We start from the raw sequence: 21745 nt of genomic DNA, 5'->3' as shown, positions 1-21745 counted from the left end.
ATATCATTTTAAAACGTGTATGCTCGTACAACACTTAAAACATTTAGCATATCTGTATGTGGAATTAAATTATGGAATGGATTAACCAAATACATCAAACAAAGCACCAATATGATTCAGTTTAAAGGCCTACTGAAATGAATTTTTTTTATTTAAACGGGGATAGCAGATCTATTCTATGTGTCATACTTGATCATTTCGCGATATTGCCATATTTTTGCTGAAAGGATTTAGTATAGAACAACGACGATAAAGATTGCAACTTTTGGTATCTGATAAAAAAAAGGCTTGCACCTACCGGAAGTAGCGTGACGTAGTCAGTTGAACATATACGCAAAGTTCCCTATTGTTTACAATGATGGCCGCATGAAGTGAGAGAGATTCGGACCGAGAAAGCGACAATTTCCCCATTAATTTGAGCGAGGATGAAAGATTTGTGGATGAGTAAAGTGCAAGTGAAGGACTAGTGGGGAGTTGAAGCTATTCAGATAGGGAAGATGCTGTGAGAGCCGAGGGTGACCTGATATTCAGCTGGGAATGACTACAACAGTAAATAAACACAAGACATATATATACTCTATTAGCCACAACACAACCAGGCTTATATTTAATATGCCACAAATTAATCCTGCATAAAAACACCTGCGTGTTTGTTATGCTAGCTCCTAGCTCCTCTGCTAGCTCCTAGCTCCATAGAACACGCCAATACAATTCAAACACCTGATCAACACACACAATCACTCAGCCCAAAAGACAGTTTACCTAACCCAAGGTTCATAAAGCTTATATATTTTTAAAAAGTTACGTACGTGACGCGCACATACGGTCAAGTTATCGAATGTTTAGCAGCCAAGGCTGCATACTCACGGTACCTGATATTCAGCTGGGAATGACTACAACAGTAAATAAACACAAGACATATATATACTCTATTAGCCACAACACAACCAGGCTTATATTTAATATGCCACAAATTAATCCTGCATAATAACACCTGCGTGTTTGTTATGCTAGCTCCTAGCTCCTCTGCTAGCTCCTAGCTCCATAGAACACGCCAATACAATTCAAACACCTGATCAACACACACAATCACTCAGCCCAAAAGACCGTTCACCTAACCCAAGGTTCATAAAGCTTATATATTTTTAAAAAGTTACGTACGTGACGCGCACTTACGGTACGGTACGTGTTATGCTAGCTCCTAGCTCCTCTGCTAGCTCCTAGCTCCATAGAACACGCCAATACAATTCAAACACATGATCAACACACACAATCACTCAGCCCAAAAGACCGTTCACCTAACCCAAGGTTCATAAAGCTTATATATTTTAAAAAAGTTACGTACATACGCAAAAAAAAGCCAAAGCTGCATACTCACAGTAGCACGTCTGCGTCTTTGTCATCCAAATCAAAGTAATCCTGGTAAGAGTCTGTGTTGTCCCAGTTCTCTACAGGCGTCTGTGTATCCAAATCAAAAGTCCTCCTGGTTAGAGTCTCTGTTATCCGAGTTCTTCCATCTTGACTGCATCTTTCGGGAATGTAAACAAAGAAGCGCCGGCTGTGTACTGTTGTGGCTGACTACGTTCGAAAAATACGTCCATTTCGCACCGACAACTTTCTTCTTTGCTTGCTTGGCTTCCTTCTCCATAATGCAATGAACATGATTGAAACAGATTCACGAACACAGATGTCCAGAATACTGTGGAATTATGAAATGAAAACAGAGCTTTTTCCTATCGGCTTCAATGTGGAAGGCATACCCGTGTTCGCCGGGCTACGTCACGCGCATACGTCATCCGCAGAGGCGTTTCGAACCGGAAGTTTAGCGGCAAATTTAAAATGTCACTTTATAAGTTAACCCGGCCGTATTGGCATGTGTTATAATGTTAAGATTTCATCATTGATATATAAACTATCAGACTGCGTGGTCGGTAGTAGTGGGTTTCAGTAGGCCTTTAAGAGAGTGTTCAAACTACAAGTGTTCACAAAGTTAAAAAGTTAAAGTACCAATGATTGTCACACACACACGAGGTGTGGCGAAATTATTCTATTCTATTCAAAGAACACAGAACAAGAATTATGATGATTCTCTTGAACCCTTTTTTTTCTTCTTTTTTTTATTGAGACAAAGATTATTTATGCATTTAATATTTGTTTGCTTACTATGGTATATTATTTATTTATAATTTATTTGTTCACTGTTCTGTTACAGAGAACAAGGAAATTGGGTAAAATTGCTATGGTATGAAAAGGGGTAATATTAAATCAGCTCTGCTTCTTCCTACTCCTTTTCGGACGTGCTGTAATGAAACAACTGGAAATATGTGATGTATTACATTGTATCGTATGCATGTTCCAAATAAACTGAAACTGAACTGAACTGATCTTGTCCAGGGTGTACCCTGCCTTCCTGCCCCAATTGCAGCTGGGATAGGCTCCAGTACCCCCGCCGTCCCCAAAAAAGGACAAGCAGTAGAAAATGGATGGAAAGAAGAATATGAAAACTAGAAGGACATACATATTTTTTTAAAGGGCACAGCTGTTTGCAACTTCCTCTGTTAGATTTTTCAAACAAAAATGATAACAAGAACACCACTGGCTAGCTTACCAATAGTAGTTACGTCATTACGTGTTAAAATCCGTAAGTGGTCAGGATATAATGCTTAAAATCATTTGGAAAGTTAGCGCTCCCTATGCATCTGCGTAAAGGTTGCAAACATCCCCTTTGGGGCGGTATAGCTCGGTTTGTAGAGTGGCAGTGCCAGCAACTCGAGGGTTCCAGGTTCGATCCCCGCTTCCGCCATCCTAGTCACTGCCGTTGTGTCCTTGGGCAAGACACTTTACCCACCTTCTCCCAGTGCCACCCACACTGGTTTAAATGTAACTTAGATATTGGGTTTCACTATGTAAAAGCGCTTTGAGTCACTAGAGAAAAGCGCAATATAAATGTAATTCACTGAATTATCCTAAAATCACCACCTGTGGGTCCTGGGTACTCACTACATTGAAAACCTATCAACATCCCTGGTTATCTGGCATGTGTATGAATAGCATTATGATCATTAAAGACCTACTGAAACCCACTACTACCGACCAAACAGTCTGATAGTTTATATATCAATGATGAAATCTTAACATTGCAACACATGCCAATACGGCCGGGTTAGATTAGTAAAGTGCAATTTTAAATTTCCCGCAAAATATTCTGCTGAAAACGTCTCGGTATGATGACGTTTGTGCGTGACGTCACGGATTGTGCGGACATATTGGGACAGCATTGTGGCCAGCTATTCAGTCGTCTGTTTTCATCGCAAAATCCCACAGTATTCTGGACATCTGTGTTGGTGAATCTTTTGCAATTTGTTTAATGAACAATGAAGACAGCAAAGAAGAAAGCTGTAGGTGGTATCGGTGTATTAGCGGCTGGCTACAGCAACACAACCAGGAGGACTTTGAGTTGGATAGCAGACGCGCTACCGTGAGTACGCAGCTTTGGCTTCCAAACATTTGATCGCTTGCCCGTACGTGCGTGCTGCTATGTGCATGTCACGTACGTAACTTTGGGGAAATATATGTGCTGTATGAACTTTACGGAGGTGAACGGTACTTTGGGCTGTGGGATTGAGTGTGTTGTGCGGGTGTTTGAGTTGTATTGGTGGGTTATATGGACGGGAGGGGGGAGGTGTTTGTTATGCGGATTAATTTGTGGCATATTAAATATAAGCCTGGTTGCTAATAGAGTATATATATGTCTTGTGTTTATTTACTGTTTTAGTCATTCCCAGCTGAATATCAGGCCCCACCCGCCTCTCACAGCATCTTCCCTATCTGAATCGCTTCCACTGCCCTCTAATCCTTCACTCTCACTTTCCTCATCCACGAATCTATCATCTTCGCTCAAATTAATGGGGTAATCGTCGCTTTCTCGGTCCGAATCGCTCTCGCTGCTGCTGGCCATAATTGTAAACAATGTGCAGATGTGAGGCGCTCCACAACCTGTGACGTCACACTACTTCCGGTACAGGCAAGGCTTTTTTATCAGCGACCAAAAGTTGCAAACTTAATCGTCGATGTTCTCTACTAAATCCTTTCAGCAAAAATATGGCAATATCGCGAAGTGATCAAGTATGACACATAGAATGGACCTGCTATCCCCGTTTAAATAAGAACATTTCATTTCAGTAGGCATTTAATGTGATGTGATGTCACTCATTTTATGTGACTGACATGTGTAGCTCAGTGCACTTGACTTGACTATAAAAGCTGTGGGACAGGGAGGTTTAAATGAGGGTTGCATTAGAGCTTATGGTATGTGCACATGTGTTACTGTGCCCGTTTTTGAGTGTAGTAATACAATTGTGTTATTTAGGACACTTCAAATTGCTACAATTTTTTTTTTTCTGTGCTACTAAATTTTGTTCATTTCGTAGCACCGGTGCTCCCAGTGAAAAGGCTAAGCGTACAGCCCTGCTTAAGGGGTCTTGTAAGAATTGCTTTTGGTCAAGCAGTTTATGTTTAGCAGGATTTATCAGGTGGCGCCGTATTGAATTTACAAACAGCGGTCGTGTCCTCAACTGCTGCGTGTGTAAGTGAGCTCGCCGGTTGTCTGTGCGGCAGCGAGGTCCTGCAAATGTCGTGATAGGAAACTGCTAAAGGATCGCCGCTCCTTTTTTTAAACAAATTTGACCTTGACATCCCCCGGCCCCTTAAACAGTGAAAGTACACATCTGCCAAGCTGGTGTCTCACACACACACAAGGACACCCTGCATTGTCACTTTGTATTAATGGCCATTAATGCTTTGTATGAACAGCAGCTGTTGTATCAAATGCAAAAAGCCGTGCTGACATAAGTGACCCTGACTTGAAAGACTCGATGAAGGTCCTTGAGAAACTCAGACCTTGAGATCAGAATAACAAAAACATAGTGTATGGTGCAGGAATGTCACCGGAAACTGAAGCCTTGGCATATTTTGATAACCTAATACCTACTGAGTTTGTTTATATGTAGAAGAGAAGATAGACATCCAAAAATTAGATGAAGAGTCTGCTCGTCCTTTAACATGAACCTGAAAAAAATACTTAAAAGTTGGCTAAGATTGTCAAAAAAAAAAAGGCTAATCACTACTGAAACCAGAGAGCAGCATGTTGGTGCGGGGAAGGAGATGGCGGACATGTTAACAGATGTGTAAGGTCATTGTCAACGTTCTACCCGAGAGAGATAATGTAACAGTAATACACACATCACGCAGTGTGACAGAGGAAAGGAGTAAATATGCTTCCGGCACTCCTATAGAGGACAGCTCTTCTATATTAAAGGTCATTTATTTGTTAACTGAGCCTTGTCACTAAAGAGCTTTTTTTTTCTGACTCTTGCTTTAATTTTCTTGCAGGCTCCCTGATTCTTTCTGTCTCTACATGTCTTTCCCCAAGGTCCACATTTTTTTTGAAGAGTTATTTATACACTTTGAGAAGGACTGGATGTAGCAGTTATAGTGCAGTGTGTCCAAGGGTCTCACGTCGTCCAGCTTTTGATGTTTTTAGACGGAAATATAAACAAATGTAGCAAGAATTCCTAATGCTAACTTCCAGGAAAGAGATGAAGAACATTTCCTCTGTTTTAAACAAGGCGTGGATTTTAGTATATAAATTACTTTACATGAATGGAAAATAAACGTTTCTACATGTGAGGACTAGGGGGAAAGAATACCGATAAATAAATAAAAATGTATATTAAAAATGTTATTTTAACTAAAAAAAAAACTTTTTTTTGTCTTTTTTTTTCAGAAATGTTTGGGATTAAAACAAAATATTAAGTAAAAAATGTGCGGTTTATTTACAATTTTTTTTTTTTTTCTGATTTTTATTTTCTCAGAAACATTTTTTTTTTCCCAAAACATGTTTTTTTCAAACAATTTTCTTTATTTTTTTAATTCGGCAAAAAAATATACATTATTTTCACAAAAAATCGCATGATTTTATTTATTTTTTTTTCAGAAATGTTTTACATTTTTTTAAACAGATGTTTTGAGTTTTTTAAAGTTTTTCCTCACAAAACGTGCAGCTATTTTCAGACAAAATAATGTTTTGTTTTTTCCAGACTTTGGTAAAAAAAAATGTCACTTGTTTTATATTATTGATTTTTATTTATGTATTTTTTTTTACCAAAACTTAGAATTTTTCACAAAGAAAATTATTTTGTTTTCTCGACTTAATTCTTAGAAAATCTATTTGAAACACAGAGTTCACCAAGTTTTTTATCGACTCTGACCTCTTTCGGTCAAAAGGCGGTACTGTTATTGGCTATAATCCCGTATTTATCCATCCATCCATTTTCTACCGCATGTCCCTTTCGGGGTGGCAGGGGGGCTGGAGCTTATCCCGGCTGCGTTCGGGCGAAAGGCAAGGTGCACCCTGGACAAGTCCTCCCATCTGATCGCAGGGCCAACACAGATAATATCCTGCTTAGATATGATCCATACAGCTTCATTTCAATCAATTTCAACTGACATTTTCTACAACTTCAAGGTTTTTGTGGTTAAGGCAGAAAACAAAGAATAGATGCTGGATATCTTCAACTTAAATCATAGTACAGTTTGTTTACCTGCAGGCCTAAATCCACATAAAACTGCTTCCAGGTAAACTTGATGCGTCACATGGATTTGTACAAAATATTTTCCATCTTCAGTGTAATAAAAACAAAACTTTTATTGTTTCACTAAAAAAATAAACAGTAGATTTTAAAAAAAGATAAAAAGATTGGGGGTGTGAATGTTGTCTGTCTATCTGTGTTGGCCCTGTGATGAGGTGGCGACTTGTCCAGGGTGTACCCCGCCTTCCGCCTGATTGTAGCTGAGATAGGCTCCGGCGCCCCCCGCGACCCCAAAAGGGAATAAGCGGTAGAAAATGGATGGATGGAAGATTGGGGTGTGTGTGTGTGTGTTGGTTTTAAATAAAAAAATAAATGATACATAGATTTCTAGGCCTAAAACACCTTAACTGTGTAACTGGGCATTTCATTAATAATAATACCTGGGATTTATATAGCGCTTTTCTAAGTACCCAAAGTCGCTTTACATGTAGAACCCATCATTCATTCACACCTGGTGGTGGTAAGCTACTTTCATAGCCACAGCTGCCCTGGGGTAGACTGACGGAAGCGTGGCTGCAATTTGCGCCAACGGCCCCTCCGACCACCAACTATCATTCAATTCACCGGTGTGAGTGGCACCGGGGGAAAAGGGTGAAGTGTCCCGCCCAAAGACACAACGGCAACGATTTTTGGATGGTAAGAGGCGGGGAGCGAACCTGCAACCCTCAGGTTTCTGGCACGGTTGCTCTACCCACTACGCCATGCCGCCCCATCATTAGAATGATGGAAAAAGGTATTCCAACATCAGGTCAACGTTTTTTTTACAAGTTAGAATCCAAAAAATAATCCTTGTTTTCTTGTCTTTCATAATGGTGAATTGTGAACAATAAGCAAAATCCCAAAAAAGTGATGTCCACCTTAAAGGAGGAGAGGACAGAAAACAGACAATATGTAAAATGTATAAGAAAACGTTGCCACAACATGTTTATAACGTCTTGCTGTTTAGTTTTTTTCTGGGACGGTCTCTCATCTATTATTTAACTGCTTACTGTGTCAGTGTTCCCAATAACATCAACACGAGCTGAAATGTTTTGTCACCTCATTGAATTGAACTTTCAGCAGGCTGTAAAGGGTCAACACCCTCAGTTGTCAGTAATGCACAAAGCTTGTGTATTGGATGTGTAAGCTCTCACTCCTGTCTATTTTTGTTGGCCAAACTGTTTCACATTGTTGTCATAGAAGAAAAAAGTTGTTTATTAAACTTAATCTACATTGGCTGAACTGCATGTGTTTTAAATTGATGTTGAAAAAAAACACCTTTTTTTTACATTATTATTGGGGGGGTTTTTTTACTCTCAGAAAGTTATTACTTTAAAAAAACAGTTTGTTATATAGTATTTTGTGAATGTAATGTAGTGTATAATTAATTTATGACATTTCTGTTCAAACTGTGAATGGGTCTGTCCAGTTACAATACAGTATATGTCCCCCCAATGTTAAACTCATTCTTACGCCCTGGGACGTTTGTACAACACGCTGCTCTGCTTGTCTCCTTGAGGGAGCGCTAGCAGACTAACGGCTGAAATATGCGTATGAATCCAGGGAGAGCGGAAATATAATTGTGCATTTAAGGACTCTTTCAGTCGTTGGACTAAACAACAATATTTTTGTATTTTGGCATTTATTATACATGTTTCACAATACAAATGATCGAATATATGATTAGGTCAGGCGGGAGTGTCCAATTGATAATCCATAGACCATCCATTAAACTTATAGATTTAGATTTAGACAAACTTTATTGAGCCACAAGGGAAATTGTTCCACACAGTAGCTCGGTTACAAAGGATGGAAAGGGTAAGGCTGGAAAGGATAATGCAGGTATAAAGTACACAAAAAATGTACCATAGTAGCAATATAAACTATAACATATATGTAATATTTACATATTACATATACAGTCTAAAATGAATACTGATATCATATTATTATTTAAACATGGCTGTCTCTTTCATGGCACGGAAAAAAAGCATAACAAATGGAAAAATAGAGTTGGAGTCATGAAATGAGAAAAAGCTGGCACGTTGATACTAATAATAAACAAAAACACAAATATACTATGTGTATTTAACCTTTTTATTAGACTGTTTAGTTACAAATTATTAAACTTTAAAAATTCACCCTCCCCCCAAACCTCTTTTACCTAACAACGTATAATCGTGATATCAGTATTGACAAACAATAATCTTAATTATTATTCTTTTGACCATAATCGTGCCGTCCTAATTGATACATTGTTCTTTAACCAAATGTTACCTTTTTTAAGAGTTGTAAAAATAACTAAGAAGATTGTTTCTTCTGTGCTACTCACATTTAATTAAGTACTGATCAATTTAAATCCAGGTTGTAATCCCAGCTCATTTTCAAGGTGGGATTAAAAGGACAACCTTCTTGACCTTTACGGTCATGACGACCTTTAGCTACAGGGGAGGATTTGAACCTGATTAAAAGTTCACGTCTTGTTGTCTTTGGCCCTTACTGGTTCTCCGTTAGCTATTTCGACTGGTGACTGCACTTAGTCCCGTTGTGTGACCCACTATGTTAGTCCACTAAAGGTGACGACTGCATGGGGGAAGGACACACACCGCTGCTGAGCCGAGGCGGAAACTCCGTATTAATTAACCTTTATGGGAGGTGGCCATGTCTGTCAGAGGCGTATCCATGGGAACCATGCTGACAGGGCTGAAGGTCTCCCAGGGCAGCGCCGCGGACACCGCCATGGTAACTGGCAAAGTGCTCATCTCCAGTGCCACTGGTTTACTGACAGCGCACCTGATCCTTAAAATGCCACCAACCTTCAAACTCGCCCAAAATTATCCACTAAACATTTCTTTATTTTTGTTAATTTTTTTTTCCTGTCCAGCTAGTCAGGCAAATCATATTGTTGATGTAGAAGCCCATATTTGCTGTACAGATTTACTTCGCAAAAGAGAAGTGTGGGATACTTCTCTTGTTGACTTACTTGTATTTGACTTTATTAAATGGATTTATATACATTTTTGGCGCAGAGGGGATAGAAAGAGGAAAAAAAGGAAGACAGAAGGGGAAATTGCAGGTACAAGAGGGGGATAAGACAGAGAGACAATAACAACAGAGCAACATCAGCAAATAGGATATGTACAAATATGATAGTAAAAGTGAAAGCAGAGATCCATCCATCCATCCATTTTCTACCGCTTATCCCTTTCGGATATGAAGGATATGTTCCTGGATTCAGAGATCGCTCGCCAGTACTCAAATGGCAGAACAAAAGCTACTCAAATAGTGAAAGTTAGAGATGTCCGATAATGGCTTTTTTGCCGATATCAGATATTCCGATATTGTCCAACTCTTAATTACCGATTCCGATATCAACCGATACCGATATATACAGTCGTGGAATTAAGACATTATTATGTCTAATTTTGTTGTGATGCCCCGCTGGATGCATTAAACAATGTAACAAGGTTTTCCAAAATAAATCAACTCAAGTTATGGAAAAAAATGCCAACATGGCACTGCCATATTTATTACTAAAGTCACAAAGTGCATTATTTTTTTTAACATGCCTCAAAACAGCAGCTTGGAATTTGGGACATGCTCTCCTCTGAGAGAGCATGAGGAAGTTGAGGTGGGCAGGGTTGGGAGGGCGTGGTTTAGGTGGTGGTGGGGGGTTGGGGGGGGATTAGCGGGGGGTGTAAATTGTAGCGTCCCGGAAGAGTTAGTGCTGCAAGGTGATCTGGGTATTTGTGTTTATGTTGTGTTACGGTGCGGATGTTCTCCCGAAATGTGATTGTCATTCTTGTTTGGTGTGGGTTCACAGTGTGGCGCATATTTGTAACAGTGTTAAAGTTGTTTATTAGGCCACCCTCAGTGTGACCAGTGCCTTTAAGGTTTATTGGCGCTCTGTACTTCTCTATATGTACCACTACGCACGGACTATGTACAGCGGCATTTAAAAAAGTCATACATGTAACTTTTTGAAACCGATACCGATAATTTCCAAACCGATACCGATAATTTCCGATGTTACATTTTTAAGCATTTATCGGCCGATAATATCGGCAGCCCGATATTATCGGACATCTCTAGTGAAAGTGTTTTTTTTTTTTTTAGGTAAGCAGCAAGTACAGTACAGTTAAAACAACTGTGTTTTCATTACTATATATATATATAGTACATACCTGTATATATGTATATAGTACAGTAAACAGTAATGAATAATGTGTGTGTGTGTATATATATATATATATATATATATATATATATATATATATATATATATATATATATATATATATATATATATATATATATATATATATATATAAATATATATATATATATATATATATATAAATACTTTAATTTCAGTGAATTCTAGCTATAATATACTCCTCCCCCTTAACCCTTATTTCGATACTTTTCTAAGGAAAGGGGACCACACAAAATGGCATTATTGCCTTTATTCTAACAAAAAGTCTTGTTTCTTATTGCAATCGAAGAACAATGTTGGCCTTGAATAAAATAGTGAACATATTAGACAACTTCTCTTTTAGTAGTAAGTAAGCAAACAAAGGCGCCTAATTTGCCTGCTGACATGTGCAGTAACATATTGTGTCATTTTACATTCAAATATTTGGTCAAAATTATGAGGACAAGCTGTAAAAATGTATTATTAATCTACTTGGTCATTTACTGTTCGAACATTTAACATGTTCTATCTACACTTCTGTCTAAACGTAATAATCTCTTATTATTCTGTTTTTTGGTACTTTACATTCGTTTTGGATGATACCACAAATTTAGGTATCAATCTGTTACCAAAGATCATACATTGGTCATATTCAAAGTCCTCATGTGTCCAGGGACATATTTCCTGTGTTTATAAACATAATATTTTTTTTTTTAAAAAGGAAAATATAATTTGCGACAATAAAAAAATATAGATGTAATCATTGTAGTATTGACTAGATACGCTCTTGTACTTGATATCATTACAGTGGATGTCAGGTGTAGATCCAGCCATTTGTTTACATTGAGAAGCGCTAGCTTCTGTTAGCGGTGAGCTATTGTGTGCTCCCTACGGTGTGTCGTGAAGCATGTTTAGCTATTCCTCGTCCTGCAGGGATGATACTTGTAAAAGACTTACTTTATTTGTCGCCATGGAGGCAAGGATTAGTGATTTAGAAGTAGCTAAAATACTGCCGACTGCGGATGGACGTTAGCCTCTAGCTAGTTAGCCGTGTTTTAAAGCACCTCTTGTAGAGCGGTGTTTCAGTGTTATAGCTTCACCTTTGTCGTTTGTTTTTAAGACAAAATGCGTCTGTTCTCCCTTTTCTGTCAACGCACTGTGTCTGCTTGTAAGTTTCCGTGATTGTGCGCTGCCGAACATGCACCTCTCCTCGTAAAACCAGCAATGTCACGAAGTGACGACGGCACGCTATCATGCCCTTTAAAACAATTTTAAAAAAGGGAAACTGTACTTTACTAGTAACAGTATACCGTACAACCCTAGTACATAGTATATATTTTCATACTACTTTCGTGTGTGTCTTTGACATTAGGCAGGTGGATGCTTCCAGCGTTGTGCAGACTGAGGATTGCATCGTGTGAGATGATACTCAAGTGCATGGGGAGCAGCGGGTGCTGAGGGGGATAATCCATTGGAATGACAAGCTGCATAAAAAAATATTCACAGCTCTCACTACTAGGCCCTTCTTTCATGAAATAAATTGCTCAGTCTAAAGACCTGAATGTTTTAGGGGAGTGGGCTTGAATTTTCAATTTGGATCCAATCAGGCTTTGTGTCCATGTGTCGTGTGTTTGGCGACTGCAAAAAGAGAGACAAGTGTGCAGTCAATGTGAAATGTTGCTAAGTAACAGCAATGGCAGACAAGGTGCTGAAATGAATGTGATGTAAATCCCTGCTCCTAACAGTATGCTCGTTTCTCTTTCTCCCCCCAATCCCCCCTCCCCTTCCTATAGGTCCCCCATGGAAGAAGTGCAAAGCTGTGATTGGCCACCGACGAAGCATATCCATAGTGATGGAATTTGTTCACATCTTTAAAAGGATAACCCTCTGACTGACACATTCACAATGTTTAAAGGATTACGTTACCTGGATTTCCTCCAACCATGGTTGGGTTTTCACCTCGGCCTTGACTGTGTCCACCACACTTTTTGGTATTGAGGAAGTGTACGCCGCTGTCAACCAGATGACCTAGTGGATTTTTGTTTTTGTGTAGCACTACTGAACCATACGAGGCGATCCTAGTATTGAACATGACTCATGGGGAGGAGCCTGGCCCTGAAACACACAAGGATTCAGCTGTTTTAACTTACCTGGAAGGTTTACTGATGCATCCAGTGGTGGCCGGGCCTGGGGCCACGGCGAGCAGGAGGTCTGAGGCAGCTCATAGCAATCAAGATCAGGGTGACAAGGCAGGGGCACCCTTTCAACTACCTACATTTAACCCAACAGCTCCCAGGGCTGGAACCAATGGACCAGCCATAGGTGCTTCACAGCACTTGAAGAAAGCCCGCCTCCTGCGCTCAGGGTCCTGGAATGATCCAGGGAACCAGCGTTTGAGTTCACCTCCAGTAGAGCTCAATGGCCAAGTGGGAGGCCTGCAAAATGGTTCACGAGAGGGTTCTCCTCATGGTGGGGAGAGTACTCTTTTGGCTTCCCTGCTTCAGTCGTTTAGCTCACGGCTTCAGAACGTGGCAATGTCTCAGCACGCTAACAAGCCACCGAGCGAGTGCTCTTCTCCATCCAGTGCACCCCCCGCAGACAAAGAGCCGCTCCCTGTGTATGGGACAGCTTCAAGCCGCTTGAAGGGCTTAATAAGAACGAGCAAACTTCAAAATCACAGCAAAACCCCTTACAGTCGTCGTGGAAACAGTCATGACAGGCCACCAGAATCACCCCGGGCAGCACACAGCGCCACACCCCCCTCTGCAACTACAGCTTCTGAGTCGGTGTCCTGTGCAGAGCGCTTGAAGGCTGTCGCCAACATGGTGAAAATACGTTCCAGCCCCGCCCCTTCGCCCAAGCCCAGTGTTGCCTGCAGTCAGCTTGCCCTCCTGTTGTCCAGTGAAGCTCATCTCCAGCAGTACTCACGAGAGCATGCGCTCAAAGCTCAGCTCTCAGGAAGATCTGCCAGCGAGAGACTGGCGGCAATGGCAAACCAGCAACATGGCGTCGAGAAAATGTCTGGGGGGACTCTGTCAGGAACCTCAGAGACACTAAGCTCTTCAACAACCCAAAATGTAATGACAACCACCAACACGCTAACAACAACACTCCCTCGGACAGTCATGTCCAGTCCCCAGAGCCCCCCTTTGCTCTGTGAGCGCACTCAAAGCTCGCCGCCCACTGCCCTACGAGCTATGAGCCAAGTTCACAACCAACCCCCAAGGGAAAAGCGAGGCTTTGACTCAAGACCAACTCGCCCGCCCCAAACATGCAGCAGTTTGCTGTTGCTGCTCCTCAACAATCACAACAACCAGAAACAGCTAACAAAAAATGGACACCTGGAGGACAGCTACGGTGTTCTGCCGGCAAGCGGTTCCTCCTCCGTTACATCAGATAGTGAATGTTCCACTCACGAGAAGACTCTGACCAAGGACAGCAGCGACGCAGAGAGTTCTTACTCCAGCTGCTCTCCCATTGACCTCTCCATGAGAAACCGGCCCAAAAAACAAGACGCAGGGCAAAATCCTTCCACCTCTTGTTCCTCCTTTTCTTCCTTTACCACAAAAATGTCCTCCTCTTGTCATTCTTCTCATGCTCCACCAACCAACATGGTCTTTTCACCACTGCCCACTGTTGTCTCGTCTGCCTCCAATCCATTTTCTTCCTCCTCATCTGTCTCTACTTCCTCCTTGGAAAAACTAACAGAATCTTTGATAAAAAAGTGGCAGCCCAACCCATCAGAAACAAACAAAGAACATGAAATTGACGCAGACCTGAAATCCAAGTCCAAGGTCACATTAATGCAGCTTCTTCTTGAGCGCAGGAATAACGATCTCGGTGATAAAACCATAGATAAGGAATTTCCGCTCAATATAAGTATGGCCACCATGTCTCAAAGTCAACCTAAAGGAATTGTGCCCTGGGAGGAGTCCAGGACAAAAAGCCCAGTAAATAAGCCTGTAGGCCCGGCCCAGGCACCGTACTCTCTCAGTCATATTCCAAGTGGTACGTTATCTCCGTACCCTCCTCCTCAGGTACAGTCAAGCCCTTTGGATTTGTGCAAGTCTAAAACCTTCCCTGCTGAGAAGGGTAAAGAGCCAGCCTTCAGTGCCAGTAAACTGTTACAAAATCTGGCTCAGTCTGGGATCGCTTCATCCTCCCCACCAATCCCATCTAGCCAAGGGTTGGGCCAGGAGCTTGATAGCAGCAGGCCTTTAGCCTCGCTAGAAAGACCCAATGCTCCAGTCAACAGACCCACTTCTGTGCCACTTTCTGATGGACCCGCAGGAAGCGGCACGCCTTTGAACCGGAACGAGACGTTTCCTCCTTCCTCACAAATAGAGAACCTTTTGGAGAGGCGCACTGTGCTGCAGCTCCTTTTAGGGGCTGGCTCAAATACTGCTTCAGCTCGCCGCAAGGACAGGCCGGTCAAGATTGGCAGTAGTGCGGCGTTAGAAGGGAGAAGAAATGGCAGCAGCCCTAGCGTCTCAAACACATGTGACAGCTCTGACTTGCCTGGTGTTAACATAAGGGTGAAAACAGAGCCCATGGAGGAAGTGGGTCCGTCCTCGGCTGTGTCGGAGCTATTAATTAACAGAAAGAGACAGAAACAAACTCCCCCGTCTAATGATCAGTCAGACTTTAAAGCAAAACATCGACCGGCGGAAGTTATCGAAAAATACGGTCTACTTAGCCAGTTGCTTAAACAACAGACTGCTACGTACTACAGCAGTGCTGTTATGCAGACAGAGTCGCAACCCAGACAGGTGAGAGAGGAAAAGAGAGAGTATCCAAGCCCCAGCCCTAAAAAGAGACGCCTATGCTCTAATCAGACTGACAGTTTGAACAATACCAGCCCTCCAAGAGCCCTCGAAAGGGGAAACACAAACACGTTTGCCTCTTCTGGTGCACAGGAAGACCCTGACAAGCAGAAGTTTCTAAAAGAAGAGGAGCTTCCTACCAGGAGTCCACCAAGAGACACCTCTCCCCGAGAGAGTCGGGGATTCAATGTGCTCAAACAGCTGCTGCTCTCTGACAACTGCCTGAAGGAGTTGTCCCAGGAGCACCGTGGGGGACCTTCCATCCTGCATGCCAATGGTCGAGGTAACGGCAGCTTCCTTAGTCAACCTGCACCGGACCACAACTTCCTTCACCTGCCTAGCTGGCACCCCCACGGTTCGCTCAACTCAGGGCTTCCAAGTAATGTCAGAACACTGTCTGCCCCTCATGCCGGTGACAGCCCCCGGGGTCATCACCGAGCACCTTGGCAGGTGACACACAAAAGGGACCCGCCTCTTCTCGTCAAACAGGAGCCAGAGAGTCCTGTCCGCTGGAGTAGTCAAGACAACGACGAGGGCTGCGACTCAAACCCGGACTCTCCTCGGCTGTCACGTTCCAACCCCATCCTTTATTACATGCTGCAGAAAGGCAGCTTGCAGCTAAGGAAGGAGGCAAAGGACCAGGCGGAAGGAACTCAGGCTGCGGTCACGGTTAAAGACGAGCCGCTTGGTGACATGCATGCCTATGAACAAAGTTTGAGCTCCACACCGCAGTCACCAACGGACAACCGTGACAAGCACAGTCAGGAGAACCAGAGATTGAGTCACGAGTAGTCGCAGACAAACATCGTTAGAATGCACACTTTTGACTTGAGCAGGTGTGTCTTTGCTCAACGTCCAACTGAAGTCACTAAAATGCACAAAAAACTGACACATCAGAATCAGACAAGGCTTCAGATTGAAAAGCATGTCCTGTATAACTTCATTTTTTTTTTAACTAAGTCTTCAACTGCAACTTCTGATTTCATGATTAAATATATAAAACTTCAACCATAGCAACATTCAACTAGAACATTTCAAAAGACGACTGCAGAAATGCTAGCATTCGGTTTATAGTATTTATTTTCACCATCAGGACACGTTCGCCAACAGTTTTGAGTCAAGTTCTAGTCAGCAGGATCTACAGCTTTGGAAACACCCTACCTGGTTGAAGCTTCAAGGTGTAAAATTGAGGTGCACATTTGCTGGTGGGGTTTAGAAACTTGTTAAACAACAAAAGTCTATTGGAGAACTAAATATCAAGCACATTGGCCCTCTTTGTCCTTAACACAATAATTCTATGGCATGTGGTAAAAATGTCAGTATTGAGTGATTTTATTTTTATTTGCCCACTATTTCTTAACTGTTGTCGTTCCTGGAAACGTTTTGTCTCTTTATTGGTAGAAAAAAAATGGAAGTGCATGGTAATGAAGAAAAGACTACGGGTACATCTTTGTTCTGAAAAACATGGATTGTACTCATTTTTGTGTTTTTTTTCCATCTCAAAACTTTCACTTGCTGCTTTTATCCAACGAGTATTGTGATCTTTTACTACATCCGCGTATGATGAATACATTTTCACAATGGTTAAATGTGTAAATAGTACTTTCAGTATGAAAGATGACTATTTTGTAATGTTTAAGCAAAGATATGACCCTAGTTTTTAATGCCCCGATATGTAAATAGGAATTATATGTGTACTCTTGTACATAAAAAGCAGAGTATGATATTTCTTTTGTTTTGTTTGGATGGTTTGTTGTTTGCATGTGTCTCTGTGGTAAACGATAATCTATCCTGCACTGTGTTGTGTACTAATGTCTGACTCCTCACTTCTGCCTGTTGCATGCAGACGCATGGGAACTACCTTTGTATCCCTACTGGTGGTGATGGCGGGTGGGGGGTTGTTAAGTCTTAAAAAAAAAATAGCGTCTTTCTTTTTGACCGCACCGATGGGTTCGTTGAGAATCTGAATGGTCCTGAAGTAAGACTAAAATAAAGACTGTTGAAGCAGTTGATGAAAATGTGTGAAGAATATAAACGTGCGTTGAATATTTGTTTTGTTACTGGTTAACAAAGCTCTGTGAAAGGGCTCGAGTGGGGAAATTGACGTACAATCATAGATCTGCATTGTGCATCCAAGAATTTGTAGCGGCAAATATTTAAAAAATATGTTTGGTTGTTTTGTTTGTTTTTGTGTTGTTTTTTTGGGGGGGGCGGGGGAGGTGTTTTTCATGTGAAGAAAACCTGAAGCATAATTTCATTTTATATGTTTTCATTTTTTGGTGTTCATTTGCACTGATATCTGAAATAAAGTTGTAAAATGCATGACCTAGTAGAATGTCTTCTTCTTCTTCTACGATATATTTATTCCAAATGATGTGTTGTGTGTTCAAAATGAGAACAGTATTATTCTACTCAAAACTGTCACGTGGGAGTCGCATATTTGTGCGGGATCGTTCCTCCAGTGCAACACGGACACTCCGGACAAAAACGTGAAGGTAAGAGATGGTTTAATTAACATAAATCACAGCCAAACAGAAAACAAGCAAAAGAAAAGCGTGCCGAATGCACGGGAAGCTAAGGCTAACACTTAGCACAGAACTAGGACATGAAACAAAACCAACATAACATTTGCTTACCGCAAACAAGGAGGCCAGACAGTGTGTGGCGGGCAACGTGAATAAATAGCTCTGATTAGTGTTTAACAGCAGGTGAACGTGCCGAACACTAATCAGAGGCAGGTGAAACCAATTCGTCCCCATGGTAACCAAAACAAACCCCTGAACTGCACAAAAACAACTAAGGAAGTCCAAAACTAACAGAATATAACTAAACAAAACATGATCCGGACCACGGATCATGACAGAGCCTCCCCCTTAAGGACAGATTCTAGATGTCCAAAAAAACAAGAACAAAACACTAGCAGGGTCAAAAGTCACGGGCGGGCGGAGGGAGGACTTGGAGGTGGGTCGCCAGGCCAAGTGTCCCCGAATCCACCGAGGCAAAGTCAAGTGGCGGCGGCGAGTGGAACGCCGCTGCAGCAGGCGAGGCGGGCGACCAGGGAATGGCCACATTTGTGGCCGACGGGGAGGTGGGCGCACTTGGCGAGGCGGACGACCAGGGAGCGGCCACATCCATGGTCGACGGGGAGGTGGGCGCGTCGGCGCCTTCATTGCAGACTTGGACGCCAGTACAGGCGCCTGGCGAGGAGCAGGTGCAGGGCTCTGGCGAGGAGCAGGTGCAGGGCTCTGGCGAGGAGCAGGTGCAGGGCTCTGGCGAGGAGCAGTTGCAGGCGTCTGGTGAGGAACAGTTGCAGGCGTCTGGCGAGGAGCAGGTGCAGGCGTCTGGCGAGGAGCAGGTGCAGGCGTCTGGCGAGGAGCAGGTGCAGGCGTCTGGCGAGGAGCAGGTGCAGGCGTCTGGTGTGGTGCAGGCACTGGTGCCAGCCGGGGTGCAGGCACAGGTGCCAGCCGGGGTGCAGGCACAGGTGCCAGCCGGGGTGCAGGAACAGGTGCCCGCCGGGGTGCAGGAACAGGTGCCTGCCGGGGTGCAGGAACAGGTACTGGAGATGGTGGCGTCTGCAGGCCCACCGGACAAGATGGTGGCGTCTGCAGGCCCACCGGACAAGATGGTGGCGTCTGCAGGCCCACCAGACAAGATGGTGGCATCTGCAGGCCCACCGGACAAGATGGTGGCGTCTGCAGGCCCACCGGAAAAGATGGTGGCGTTTGCAGGCCCACCCGGGCAGAGGTTAGCCATGAGCATGGCGGAGGTGGTCTAGCTGGGGGTTGCGGCCTGGCATGCCAAAGGCTGGTGGTGGCGGACGGGATGGAGGTTGCTGCCTGGTTGGGCGCAGCTGAGCCACCCCACCAGCACAGCTCCCGGCCCCAGCCCCCCCTCAAGGGGCGGATACCAGACGCGCTCCTTGTGGTCTGGAAATGTCTTTAAGGGCGGGTGGCGGGAGGTCAGGAGGGGGGCAACATCCCCCCCTCTAAATTGTCCAAAATGTATTTTCCCATCCCCCACCTGAGGTCGTGTAGGAGGACGAGAGGAAAAGGTCAATGACGTGGGTGGGGCTAGAGTCCTAGGGGGCGGAGCTTGGCACTCAGAAGGAGACTGTGGCTGACATCTAAATTTCAACAGAATGTCCTGATAATGTTTTATTTTAGGAATGAAGTCCTTTGGAGGCAGCTCACAGAAAGAGTTAGAAGAATTTTTTAAAAATTCTTCGTCTCTGACGTCATTCACAGTGGGCGGGGTGACGTCATCCGCGCAGGTCTCCAGCTGACTGACAGCCCAATCGGTGAATTGCTTAGCGAAATGTGTGATGGGATTACCAAACAATGGCGGCGAAGAGTGGGCTGCTTGAGGCGTGTTGTGTGCCGGAGGAGGAGTCTGAGGGAGCGGCGCGTCCCGGTAGCGAAGCGACTTCCATCCTCGCTGACGCGTCCCCATCTCGTCAAAGTCTGTGGCGAAGGAACTGTTAGCTGGCCTCCTTATGTCACGTGGGGGTCGCATATTTGTGCGGGATCGTTCCTCCAGTGCAACACGGACACTCCGGACAAAAACGTGAAGGTAAGAGATGATTTATTTACATAAATCATAGCCAAACAGAAAACAAGCAAAAGAAAAGCGTGCCGAATGCACGGGAAGCTAAGGCTAACACTTAGCACAGAACTAGGACATGAAACAAAACCAACATAACACTTGCTTACCGCAAACAAGGAGGCCAGACAGTGTGTGGCGGGCAACGTGAATAAATAGCTCTCTGATTAGTGTTTAACAGCAGGTGAACGTGCCGAACACTAATCAGAGGCAGGTGAAACCAATTCGTCCCCATGGTAACCAAAACAAACCCCTGAAGTGCACAAAAACAACTAAGGAAGTCCAAAACTAACAGAATATAACTAAACAAAACATGATCCGGACCACGGATCATGACAAAAACAAGTACATCACATTCAAAATAGATTTTGTGGGGTTTTTTTAGTATTGATGTCTGCTGTTATAACCCGCTCCGAAAGGTCTACTGAAATTGGCATCAGCCAAAAAATATAGAAAATTTACCCTCAGGTATCGATGCGATATTGAGTATAAAAAATGTTTTATTTGGTTTGCTGTCATTGTTTTTACATTTTATTTGCAATACAGGGTCACAATCTGTTCTCTTTATAATATATTTGTTACGTGTACAGGGGAAGAAGACGGCACAGACAGCAGGGACGTCGTTTAGCTCTATATTTATTATTTAACAATAGAGTGTGACTAATCCAAAAGGTGTATGGGTGTAGCGAGTATCTGTAGTGTGTTACCGGAAGTCTTGAGCGAGTTTCGGAAGTCCAAGAGGGGGCAAGGTAGGCGTCAAAGTCCGTGTCCAGGCGGGAGGTCAAGATCCAAGAGGGGCAGCCAGGGAACCAGAGGGGAGCACGGGGAGACGAGACACAGCTTGTAACGCGGCAACGGAGGAATGTTGCTGGAAGACAAGGGGACACGAGACCAATGAACACGGAGGGGGAGAAAGATAGAGAGAGAGTGTATATAGCATAGAGATTTTCGTCTTACTGTACAGGAACAGGTCGTTACGTTCTGGCCCGGAACGAAGGTTTTCACTGGCTTAAGAAGCCCCGGAAGCTCATCAACGACAGGTGTGTAGATTGCTGATGAAACGCAGCTGTCTGCTGCAGCCGTAGTGGCGCACGCAGGAAAGCACTTGGAGGTAGCAGCGCACAGATGAATGCGCCTGGGCCATGACAATATTCTTATAAACTTATGCCTGTATATCCTATTGTTTTTAAGATTATACATAAGTCATGTGTGCTGCTACCACAAAGTTTCTTGAATCCTTGAATATAAATGTCCTCCCATAAGCACACAAGGTTTGTCTAGGAGCTATCAGCTACACAACAGCTAAGCACACAGGTAAGACATAAGTAAAACGTCCGTCAAAAACTTGGGAGTCTAAAACAGCTCATTTGTCAATATTAACAAGTATCACATAATTATAGTTGCATATTATTTACACACACAAAGTCCAAGGCGGAAGCAGATTAGAAAGTATCCAGTAACGAACGTGTCCACATCATCCAACTTGCTGCGTTGTCATG

The 21745-nt window shown here is 43.1% G+C and overlaps 1 protein-coding gene across 4 annotated transcripts in view; it reads left to right on the top strand.

Moving 5' to 3' along the window:
* The window catches only part of nrip1b (nuclear receptor interacting protein 1b), a 108997-nt gene extending 90840 nt beyond the window's left edge, over positions 1-18157 (top strand). For all 4 annotated transcript variants that reach the window (XM_062048402.1, XM_062048404.1, XM_062048403.1 and 1 more), the window contains exon 2: positions 12618-18157. In XM_062048402.1, the coding sequence (XP_061904386.1) occupies positions 12915-16439 (3525 nt within the window). In that variant the 5' untranslated portion in view covers positions 12618-12914 and the 3' untranslated portion in view covers positions 16440-18157. The remainder of the gene's footprint in view (positions 1-12617) is intronic.
* The last annotated feature ends 3588 nt before the right edge of the window (positions 18158-21745 follow it).

Source organism: Entelurus aequoreus, linkage group LG05 (genome assembly GCF_033978785.1).
Source record: "Entelurus aequoreus isolate RoL-2023_Sb linkage group LG05, RoL_Eaeq_v1.1, whole genome shotgun sequence".
In the NCBI taxonomy this organism is placed as follows: Eukaryota; Metazoa; Chordata; class Actinopteri; order Syngnathiformes; family Syngnathidae; genus Entelurus; species Entelurus aequoreus.
This window is presented reverse-complemented; position numbering and strand designations above follow the sequence as displayed.